General features: G+C 34.0%; 2 protein-coding genes across 2 annotated transcripts; one reads left to right on the top strand and one right to left on the bottom strand.

Moving 5' to 3' along the window:
* Positions 1–821: 821 nt before the first annotated feature.
* On the top strand, positions 822–4865 carry LOC105635815 (receptor-like kinase TMK3). The gene is made up of 2 exons (XM_012218934.4): positions 822–3589; positions 4074–4865. Exons 1-2 carry the CDS (start codon positions 1195–1197, stop codon positions 4580–4582), a joined length of 2904 nt encoding a protein of 967 aa, XP_012074324.1. The 5' UTR covers positions 822–1194; the 3' UTR covers positions 4583–4865.
* Positions 4866–8293: 3428 nt separating this feature from the next.
* On the bottom strand, positions 8294–12235 carry LOC105635816 (mediator of RNA polymerase II transcription subunit). The gene is made up of 7 exons (XM_012218935.3): positions 11755–12235; positions 11299–11464; positions 10549–11014; positions 9253–9312; positions 9095–9163; positions 8943–8986; positions 8294–8867 (listed from the first exon to the last, which is right to left on the bottom strand). Exons 1-7 carry the CDS (start codon positions 12050–12052, stop codon positions 8654–8656), a joined length of 1317 nt encoding a protein of 438 aa, XP_012074325.1. The 5' UTR covers positions 12053–12235; the 3' UTR covers positions 8294–8653.
* Between the last annotated feature and the right edge of the window lie 244 nt (positions 12236–12479).

Consider the following 12479-nt stretch of genomic DNA (forward strand, 5'->3'; position numbering starts at 1 on the left):
TTCGATTTGAATTGGTTCGATTTAAATGCTAATTTTGGTTTGATTCAATCTGTCATCAAAACATTTCAATTTGTATTTTTTTTGGTTCGGTTTAATTTGAACCAATACACCTCTTCATGTACAGTGAATCTATTTAAAGTACAGGAACATTTGGTTGCAATATTTTAATATTTTTTTATACATAAAAACATGTATATAACAATGTATGTATGTTAGGTATACATAATCCACTTACGGTATAAACGGATTCAGTTACAATAGTTTAATACTGATTTAATATAAATCGGTTTTTGGTTATACTGAATCCGCTTGTGTTATATACAGCTTCATATTCCTTGAATTTTCAAAAATTACTTAACAAAAATTACATTATTTTGATAAATAAATTTACTAAACACATTATTTTTGTCATACACCGAAAAATATGCTACGTCCATAAGTAGCCACAATAGAGTACAAGAATTCTTAAAATGTATGAAAGAGAATAACATAGTTTTAAGATAAAAACCAGTGAAAATATACTTATTGAATGTATATATATATATATATATATATAAACAAAATGCTAAAATAGAAAAATAAAATAATTACTACATAACAGAAGGAGATTTTTTTTTTTCAAAAAAAAAAAAAAAAAAAAAAAAAACAGAAGGAGATTATTCATTATTAGTTTATATATTAAAGACACTATTTCGCCTTAAAATAATTTTTTCTCCGTCAATACCTAACAAATCTAATTACGAATCACCATTTGTCAAATGCTCGAAAGACAAAAATACCCTTCGTGAAATGGATGATGTTGTTGAGACAGATAAAAATGTAGAGCTCTGCCAGTGCCATGTGTGGCGAGCTACTTTCCAGAACAACATACCGTACCAACAATTTACCATTTCTTTCTCTTTAGAATTTTATCAGTTACCAATTTCCCACATTTTCTTTCTTCTCGCTCAATTCATTTTTTATATTTCTTTCCATTCTTCAAAAAATCCAGCTTTTGTGGTCTGTCTTTGGTTTTGAAGCTTAATTTTGTTTTTATCCTTTTCTTCACCACACTAACTCTATAGTCAGCCGCAAATTCCATGCAGTCTTAAATTTTGAGTCTTTTAATTTGTTTTTGGGCATTTCCATGTGAGATTTGAGATGGGTAGTTCAAGAAGCAGCAGTTGGTGCTAAAATGGTTCTTGATGAAGCAAAATGCAACTCTGCAGATCTGCTGCTATGAGAAACAACTACATAAGACTTGTATTTTTCGCACTACAACTGCTCTGTTATGTTTCTTTGGTTTCTAGTGACACAGATCCCAATGACTTAGCTATTCTCAAAGCGTTTAGAGATGGGTTAGAGAATCCAGCGCTCTTGGAGTGGCCTGCAAATGGCGATGATCCATGTGGTCAATCTTGGAAACATGTTTACTGTTCTGGTTCAAGGGTTTCTCAGATTCAAGTTCAAAATATGAGCTTGAAGGGTCCTTTGCCTCAAAACCTGAACCAGCTTATCATGCTTGAAAATTTAGGCCTTCAAAGGAATCAATTTACAGGGCCTTTACCATCGTTTAATGGGTTATCAAATCTAAAGTATGCTTATTTAGATTATAATCAGTTTGATTCTATCCCATCTGATTTTTTTGATGGTCTAGTGAATTTGCAAGTCTTGGCATTGGATAATAACCCTTTTAATGCCACTACAGGGTGGACATTTCCTGATACGTTGCAGAATTCTTCACAATTAACAACTCTTTCTTGTATGTACTGTAATCTGGCTGGACCATTGCCTGATTTTTTAGGGAATTTGTTTTCTTTGCAAAACCTGAGACTTTCAGGCAATAATTTATCTGGTGAAATCCCTCTTAGCTTTAGAGGTGGTATGTCTCTGCAGAATCTGTGGCTAAATGATCAAAAAGGCGGTGGCTTGAGTGGTACAATTGATTTGGTGGCAACAATGGAATCAGTAAGTGTTCTGTGGCTTCATGGGAATCAATTCACAGGCAAAATTCCAGAAAGCATTGGTAGTTTGACTCTTTTGAAGGATCTTAATCTTAATGGCAATAAGCTTGTTGGATTAATTCCTTATAGCTTGATAAATTTGCCTTTGGAGCATTTAGATTTGAATAATAATCAATTGATGGGCCCAATGCCAAAGTTTAAAGCAGCTAAGGTGTCTTGTACTCCAAATCCTTTTTGTCAATCCACTGCAGGGGTTCCTTGTGCCCCAGAAGTTATGGCACTTATAGATTTCCTTGATGGTTTGAATTATCCTCAACGACTTGTTTCTTCATGGACTGGTAATGATCCATGTTCATCATGGGTTGGAATTACTTGTGATTCTAGTATGGTCTATTCAATTGCTTTGCCTAATTTTAATCTTAGTGGTACCTTGAGTCCTTCAGTTGCAAATCTAGCTTCTCTTCATCAAATCAAACTTGGGGGTAACAATCTTAGTGGTCAAGTTCCAACAAACTGGACTAACTTGACTTCCTTGAAAACTTTAGATCTTAGCTATAACAACCTTTACCCTCCATTTCCAAATTTCTCTAATACTGTGAATGTTGTTATTACTGGGAATCCTCTACTCAATGGTGATAAGTCCAAACCAGACATCCCACCACCTAATGATAACAATCCATCTTCTGGAAGTTCAGATTCACCGAAAACCCAATCTCCAAATACCAAAGGCACAGGTCCCAGACCCCGTGAGTCTTCTATGGAATCAAGAAATGAGAAAGGTACTAAGAGGTCCACTTTTGTTGCAATTGTAGCTCCTGTTGCAAGTGTTGCGGCTGTTGCTATTTTGATTATTCCTTTATCTATTTACTATTGTAAGAAGAGAAAAGACACTTACCAGGCTACAACTTCTTTAGTTATCCACCCAAGAGATCCATCTGATTCAGATAACGTGGTTAAGATTGCTGTTGCTAATCACACCAATGGAAGTACTTCTACCATAACAGGGAGTGGTTCTGCAAGCAGAAATAGTAGTGGTTTTGGTGATTCTCATGTCATTGAAGCAGGAAATCTGGTTATATCAGTTCAAGTTCTTCGAAATGTTACAAAGAATTTTGCCCCGGAGAATGAGCTTGGCCGTGGTGGGTTTGGAGTGGTTTATAAAGGAGAATTGGATGATGGAACAAAAATAGCAGTAAAAAGAATGGAGGCTGGTATTATAAGCACCAAAGCCTTGGATGAATTTCAATCTGAGATTGCTGTTCTTTCAAAGGTTCGACATCGTCATTTAGTATCACTTTTGGGTTATTCAATTGAAGGAAATGAGAGAATTCTAGTATATGAGTATATGCCTCAGGGAGCTCTAAGTAAGCATCTTTTCCACTGGAAAAGCCTGAAATTGGAACCTCTTTCTTGGAAGAGGAGGTTAAATATTGCATTGGATGTTGCTAGAGGAATGGAGTATCTTCATAATTTAGCTCACAGAAGCTTCATACACAGAGATCTCAAATCATCAAATATCTTGCTTGGTGATGATTTCAGGGCAAAAGTTTCAGATTTTGGATTGGTAAAACTTGCTCCTGATGGGGAGAAATCTGTGGTAACTAGGCTTGCTGGAACTTTTGGATACTTGGCTCCAGAATATGCTGGTAGGCATTCTATTCTATATTCTCTGGGTTTGCTGCAGTTACTATGTAATTGCTGAAGTGACATATAATTTTCCAAAAAAAAAAAAGGGGGTTTTGTTCCCCCCCTTTTCCCCAATATATCTTGTGATTTTTATGAGTGTTAGTTGAAATTAAAATGTTTTAAAATTCAAAATTAAGTTAATTTTGCTCATATGAAACTTTTGGCGGTTCAGATTAATTTAAAAAGAAAATTGAAAAATGTAGGTAAATGTTTGATTGCTGTGAAAATTTCATGCCCAAGTTAAGGTATATAATCTTGACTAAAAAATTAAAACCCTTAATATTACTTCAATAGGAAATGAAAACTCTGGAACAAGTTACAAATGTCAAAGAATTTATTTTCAGAATAGATTGTTAGAATAAATTTTATTTTCCTGTACTCTGCTTGAGCTACACCAATGCCACTATCCTAGTGACACTCACATCCTGATGCTAATTGTTGTAGTGACTGGAAAAATCACAACCAAGGCCGATGTCTTTAGTTTTGGAGTTGTGTTAATGGAGCTGTTGACTGGGTTGATGGCACTCGATGAGGACCGGCCAGAGGAGAGCCAGTACTTGGCTGCATGGTTTTGGCGTATTAAATCTGATGAGCAGAAACTGAGGGCTGCCATTGACCCTGCCCTTGATGTGAAAGATGAAAAATTTCAGAGTATCTCCACTATAGTTGAACTTGCTGGGCATTGCACAGCTAGAGAACCAAGTCAAAGGCCAGATATGAGCCATGCTGTGAATGTATTAGCCCCACTTGTCGAAAAATGGAAACCTTTGGATGATGACACAGAAGAGTATTGTGGTATTGATTATAGCCTCCCACTTAATCAGATGGTGAAGGGCTGGCAGGAAGCAGAAGGAAAAGACTTCAGTTATGTGGACCTAGAAGACAGCAAGAGTAGCATACCGGCAAGGCCAACTGGCTTTGCAGAGTCTTTTACTTCTGCAGATGGTCGTTAAAAGAGGTTTGCTGTTGCCTTTCTTCAACAAAAATTCTTTTTTCTAGCTGTAGATATTATGCTGTGTTGTTTCTGTGTTAGAATTCATTGTCAATATATAGTGTCGTACTGTCAATGCTATTATGATGTATTGTGCATTCCAAATGTTTAAGAGGTCTCATGCAGGCTTTGAATTTTTAGAGGTGAGATTTTAAATGCTATTGGTAATGTAGATAGAGAAGAATGATGAATGCAGACTATTTGTCAATTATTTCTTGATTATATCCATGAATTTCATTAAAATATGTTCATTTTTAGCCAAAACTTAGATGTACTATACTCTTTAGTTTCATTTATGCTCATCTGCGACGAAATTGCGAATGTTAAAATGTTTCCATCAATAATTATGGATGACTTTTCCATGGGAATGATTATTATCAGATAAATGTATGGAAGCATCTTTGCGTCTTTGTTTACCAAATTTTAGCTGTCTTTTGCCATTGTGAATAAATGAAACCCATCTAACCTGATTATGGCCATTTCCTAAGGTGTTTTATGATTGGAATGTAAGTAAGATTAAGGGCATTAGCTGTTTTAGTAGCAAATAGTTGTTTGAATAACTTGTCATAAAAGTCAAACATTTCAAAATGCTATTTTAATTTCTAAAAGCTATTTTTTAAAAAAAAGTTATTGTCGAACATAGCCTAAGCGGTGTTGTTTATTTTAGGTGGGTTGGGTTGGAAATATTTTTAAAAGCATGTGTACACGGAGTTATGAATACGCTGAATGATAATCCAAGAAAGGTTCTTTCTTCTTACTTTCTCCTCCTTTATTTGGTAAAGCAAGTAAAATCAAATCGACAGAAAATTAGGATAGAAAGTGACGTATGATCGAAATGGAAGGAAATTCCGAGGAAACTGAGAGTGTTACTTAATGAAACTCTGGTTTTATGGTTTACCGGCAAAAATGGAGGTCATGATCACACATATGTTTATTGATGGCCCCCTCCTGAGTAGGCAAATTGATTCCGGTAAGAGGATCCACATCCAGCAAAGGTTGGGAAGATAAAGATTGAAGTGGCGATCAAAGAAATTTATGTCATTATCGTTATTGCAACCATATATTATTAAATATACGGAACATATAACAGGACTGGTTATGGCTGATTGATGCTTGGCCATGTGGGTTGCTTTTCAAGGGTTTGGTCTCATTAGGCTATGGAAATATGCTGCTGCTGCTTCTCACCAATCAAATGCAATAGGCTGGCGATATTGAGGGATGTTTGCTGATTGAGACTATCATGTTAATTTTTTTTTTTTTTTATTTCAAAAAATGGTTTAAGGAAGAATTTGGGAATAGCTTAGGCTTAATGTTATAGTTTTATACATTTATAATAATATCGAGATAATAATTCATATATTTTGAGGGTAAAGTCGAATAATTTGAATATCTAATTAAGATGAAATTACTCGATTTCTGAGTTTATTTATAGATCAAATTAATGAAAAATATTTTTTTATTAAAATAAAATATTTAACCGTTTATTGAGAAAAAAAAGAATAATTCTTTTCAAAATTATATTTTAATTTATCTAACCTACAGATGGAATCTTCTGGATAAATCTAATTCTCAAAAATATAAAAAATATAGATCATCAGAAAGAAGAGACTACGTGGCACGGTGGCAGTATATGCTTTGGTCTATGCCTCTGCTGCAGTCTGAAGCCCTATAACAGTTTCTAGCCAGGTTTTATGCAATGCATATGCTCTATGCATAAAATCATGACCATATACATACATGCTAAATACATAAATTTAACTCCTACACTCTGGTAAAAAAACAAAATAGTCTCTAAATTTCAAAATTGATCTTGTAATACCATAAATTTTACTCCCTTCGTTCATCAACATTTTCTCTTTTCAGAAAATGATTAAAATTTATTATTTTTTAATAATATATGATACGATGTTTAAATTGTCTTTCTTAAATATAAAGATAAAAATAAATTACACATAATAAATAAGAGTAAAGTTAAAAAACATAATTAATATATTTTCAAAATTCTAAATAAGCACTTAAATTGAAATAAATGCTTATTTGTCGCTATTAAAGTAAAACGGAATGAGTATTTTTTTTATAATAATTTCACACAGCAGACACTAGCAATTAGGGGTGACCAATCCGCCAGTTCACTTCGAACTGAATCAAACCAAAAACAAAAATTGCAAACCAAAGTTTTTGAGCAATAGACTAAATTGAAATACGAAATTCGCATCTGAATTGAATCGACAATTGATTTGGTCATTTTTGCCATTTCGGTTCAGTTTTAAGCTAATCGATGAATTTCTATGAAATCAATCCAAATTGGATAATAAATTCGATTCAAAAAAAAAAAAAAAAAAAATTCAAACCTCGCTTGAATAACTGACTGAACCGAACCAAAATTGGCCAGTTTTTGGTCCAATTTGATCAATGAATTTACACAGTTCTACTAGTAACAATAATTTTTAAAATTTTTAGCTTTTATATGCAAATAAATTTGATACATAAATAGCATAATTTTTAAATAATAATTTTTTATTTTCAACTATTCAATAAGTGTTTGAGGTATTGAACCAATAAGTGTTTATGGTGTTGAATGAGTTAAATTCAAATATTTAAATTGAGAAACTTTATAAATTGAGGTGTTCAATAGTCAATATTAAAAATGAAAACGTTTCGGTTTGGCAAAGTTTGAAAAAATTCCAAATAGAACCAGAAATTACGATTTACATAGTTTTTAACTCAAACCAAACCGTTTAATCAATGAAACCAAATCAAATCAGGTCGCAATAAAGCAGTTTGGTGCAGCTTGATGCATTAAAATGATTTAATGAATTGTGCAATGAATTCATGTATAATATATAATATATAACATAACAAAAAAAAAAAAAAAAAAAAACAACTAGGAAAAAAACGCTTAATGTTTTATAGCAAAGAAGCATAATAAAAAAATATCAATTTATGCAATAAAAACAAAAATATCACATGCAAGTAACATTTATGGTCACCCAAGTGTGACCTTACTTATAAGAATCTATTTGTAAAATAAATAAATGTCTTTCAATATTATAATATTGAAAACATAAGAAATGACTTTGAAAACAAACTATCATATTCACAAAGTGTATCTCTAAAGCTTCAAATTAGATGTAAAACATAATAATTAAAATTAACGCAATGAACATCGTAGAATATCAAAATAATTGTGAAGATTTTGAAATATATGTAAAACGAAAAAAAAAAAAATCATGTTGATTATAATTCAACATTTTAATGAATTCATACATGATATACAAGATAACATCCGAAAAAAAATACCATACTCTAAACTTTGTGTCTCATCAAGGTTTAGAATTTATTATTTCTGGTTCAGTTTTAAATGATTTAATTATATAAAAATCAAATCAAATTGTTTTTAAAGCGATTTATCAAACTGTAAACCAATCAAACCATTTCAAATTGACATTTTCGTGTAGTTTGGCAATTTAAACTCTTTAATGCTCATTTATAATCAAAGTAAAAATTAAGAATGCTACAAAATTTTATAAAACATACGGGTGAGTTTATGCATTAAGCCTACACATACAAGCAGTACAAGATTTTCTGGTTATATACTAAGATATCAATCAATCAAATATTATTAAAGATCATATCAAAATATGTAAGTAGCTAACAGTTAAGCAAACCAATCTTTGTGCAATGTCGGTTTTTAAAATATGTCTTCAAAATGAACGGAGTACATATCATTCTACGGGTAAACCTATACAATACAAGGACTCGTAAATCACACGGTCAAATAGCATTTAATACGAATCATTCTACGGTTAAATCTATACAATGATTCTGTAATCACACATTCACACTCGTATCTAAAAGTTGTCAAAGTGCATTGAATTATAATTATGACGCAAACTACAGCAACATTCTTTTCTTTTCTTTTTTGGGTCAGTGCCACGGATCTTCAAATCCAAATTGATATTAGCCCCTACATCTAAGTGAAATACATATTTCTGCTATTCTTCAGTGAACTGGAAATCTTACCCGAAAAATTTCACTCTTGCTTAACCTTTCCTGTCAATCCTTTGGGAAACGACATGTCCTCTGAGAAGCAACCAATGTGATAAGCTCCTGGTGTCTGGTCCTTGGTAGAGGAAATAGGAGGGGTTGTCGAAACTTTCAAAGGAGAAAAATGCCGATAAGGCCGATGAACTGGAGGTAGCAATACTGATGATTCTCGGTCCATTGCCAATAACCGCCCACACTTACTGCACCAACAACTAAAGAGTTCATAATCCAAATCAGTTGCATAAACTCGTAAAGTTAAAAGAAGCAACTGTCACCTGCAAACTTTGGTAAATAGTGTTTGATAGCTGCAAATCCAATGCTACAAAAAGAAAGGAACAAAAAATATACAACATAAATGTCCTGAAGTTGACTCATTTTCTTATGAAAACATGAAAAAAAACCAGCATTCATAAATTGAGAAGCATACCAAAAGAAAGTACAATGCTGTTTCAGTCCCAATACCAAGAAAATGTTGCAAAGCCATTGTAGCATGCTCCTGCAACAGCATTAAAAGAAATAAGCTTGAAATGAAACATTCAAACACTTCAGCAAGCACAATAAGAGAGAAAATTAGAGAATGGTTACCGTGGTTTGTCTAAATACATGATAAACTGAAAAACCTCTTGCATGTATATAGCTGCCTCCCTATTCAATTATGTAAAAGATGAATAATGTCAGCTAAATGCAGCATAAAAGAAACAAGTCGATAATGAATTCAGTATGATAAGGGTAACAAGGAAGTAGCAAACTCAAAAGCATTGGATTATGCATTAACTAACTTCGTAAAATGACCAATGTCTAACTTTGTAAATGAACAACATAAGATTATTTAATGCACTGTACGCGGATCAACATAATTTCGTAGCTGATAACCATATCTAATGGAACTAGCATGTAGTGCAACAACAACAAACAAAAGTATAATAAATATGATATGTAACTGGTTGTCATATCATGTTAGTTTACTGCTGAATTCAAAAGGTTGAAGTGATGACACCATGCCAGATACCAAGACCATATTAGACCTCATAAATGACTAACGCAAGACTCTAGTGATCAAAAATCCTAATTTACTTGGGGTCCATTCATTAGCAAAATTCTAGCTCCAATTGTAAATGAAACATTAGAACTTGGATTACATGAAAGGGATTACCAACTTTAGAAGATCCCACCCAATCCCTATGGATTCATTACCTATGGCCTACAATTATGAATTCTAAGTTCAAACCACTGGATAAACTTTTGTCCCGCCAAATAAATGAATGGGGAACTTCTTATTTTACTATGTGGCAAACCTCTTCCCCATTCACTTGATGTGGCACTTTATATCTAGATCCTAGATCACTTGTTCAAGGCTATCTGCACATCCCTATTACCAGTCTCATCAACACATGTTAATTCTCAACAAATGAAAACGTGTTTTCTGAGCCAATAGGTTTCCTGCAAAGGGCCAAACAAATTGCCAAGATTACAATCATTGATTTCCACTTTTCCAAATATCATCAGCAGGATGCATCAATTGAACACCTAACCATGCGTCAGGATATTACAATCACACTATCCGAAAATCCTTGGCAAAAGAAAAAAAAGACTGTCACACACCCATATTGATATTAAAATACAGATATAATATGACCATGAGCACATCCACCAAGCAAGCACTAAAATGCAAGCCTTCAATTTTTTATTGCATATCTGAAAATGAATCTTCACATAGAAGAACAATCATTAAACTATCAGGTGCAGTAAAACATTCATATGGTGAAGTAAGGCAATATTGTAAAATGTGAACCGTGACGAATGAAACTAACCAATCATACGAAATTCCCAATGTAAGGAGAAACTAGAGTCTATACAACAAGCACCTCAAAAACAAGTTACCTCATCTGGTGAAAAGAAAGCTACGGCATCTGGGTCAATAGAACCAGCTGGATGCAATGATACAATAGCTCTGAAGACAGAGGGAAACAACAATTCAATTACAGCAACCTTATCAGAGGTAGATGAGCCCTGCGATCCTGTTCTTAGTTTATTTAAAGTATGAAAAGTATGCTCTTTTGATGTTTCCATAGGATTCTCATTTGCTGAAGTTGGCAGTGAAGAAGCTCTTTTCAACCAATCGAGTCGTTCATAAGTGAAAACTTTCAAATTAGGCATTTCTTTCTCCACACGTACTAGAATGTCCGATAATGTTTTGCAATCACTAAGATCTTCTTGAAGAGCTGCTGATAGTACTTGGGAACTGCAATGTCTCTTTGGCATTGATTCAGCACTTTGACCATCCAATCCATCATCAAGATGAGGAAAGAAACGTCTTTTCTGATCTGTGAATGCCTTAAGAGCTAACCTGCATACATTCAGAACTACAACTTAGTAGAAAAAGACAAAAATAGAGCATGTACTAAACAAACCATGTTGGTTTGATACTTTAACTTAACTGAGTCCTCAACCTAAATGTGATGATAGATAGACTATTCTTTGTGTATAAGTCAAATTGTTGACAATTGCACTCAGAGCCCTAACACCCATGCTACACAGGCAGCCGAATTTCTTGTTTAGGGCCAGAAAAGGGATCGAACTTCAAATTGATATAGGCATTTTCCATAACAACATAAAAATCTCCAAACCAACCTGGTTCTATCAACAGCTGATGCACCAGCCTGGCCAGCAAGTTGCCGTTTCCATGCATATGCAACCACTGCACCATCTGGGCAGACCAATGGCATGTGCAGACCCCAAGAATTGCTTCGTGATCTTAGAGAATCATTGAGAACCCCAGATTCTTCTAGCTGCCTTCCTAACAAGATTATAAAGATCCAAAATTCATGAAGAATAGCACCTAAGTACAGAAGTTAAGCAAAACAAAAAAGATACAGAAAACTAAAATTATCCACGGCCCAGAAACTAATATGTTTGTTCTCCAATTTCTCCATTAAATGGAAGTAAAATATGGGACATTCCATTAGTATAGTATATTTGCATTTTTATTATCATCTGCTACCAAGCCAAAAAGAAAAATAATAAACAAATAACCCTAAAGGGCTTGAAATTACAAGGAGAAATGCAAATGCATATTACAGAACATACCAACGGAACGTAGTTCTTCAAGGTGTTGCCGCATGGCAGTGTCTTCTTTGCGGAACAATTGCAAGGGCTTGTTGCTCTGATGAGGCTGCGCCGTGATGAAAAGTGCTTCGAGGATGCGGTCAGCGCCGAGCCTCACGTCAGCAATGAGGCGAGCTGCTTGGGCCAGTCTATCCATCGCCATTGCCACCTGCTTCGGCGGCGCATCCGCTGGTGAAACCTGGTTCGAATTCTGGATACCTACCGGCTGAGGCTCCTGCAGCTGTTGCTGCTGCTGTTGCATTAGAGCGTTGAGTTTCATCCCTAAAAACAAGAGAATTAGTCCTAGTAGTAACTCAAGCGCGCTGTTTGAGGCAAGAAGTTGGGGCCTTTCCTTTTCTGGTTGAGATCCTCCGAGCCAAGTGCAGTTCGTTAATGGATCTCTACACTACAAAAGAAAGGATAGTTAGGTTTTTTGGGACTTTCAGGCTAGACCAAAACAGATAGTGCCGCCACCGTTAAAAAGTTAAAGCATTTCGGGTACCCAAATCCGAGAATGTTAGCCCAAAATCCTGAAACCCGAAAATTAATGAATGAAATAAAACCTCTCTTTTTGAAGGATTAAAAGTTAATATTTTAATCTCAAAAAATTAATATTTTTCTCTCAAAAATTAATATTTTAATCACAAGAATTATTTGAATTCCAATTATGTAATAGCAGGGACTTAAAAGCTTCCTTAATAAAAAAA

Source organism: Jatropha curcas, chromosome 2 (assembly GCF_041381405.1).
Source record: "Jatropha curcas cultivar XTBG-Jc1 chromosome 2, XTBG_Jcur_1.0, whole genome shotgun sequence".
Lineage (NCBI taxonomy): Eukaryota > Viridiplantae > Streptophyta > Magnoliopsida > Malpighiales > Euphorbiaceae > Jatropha > Jatropha curcas.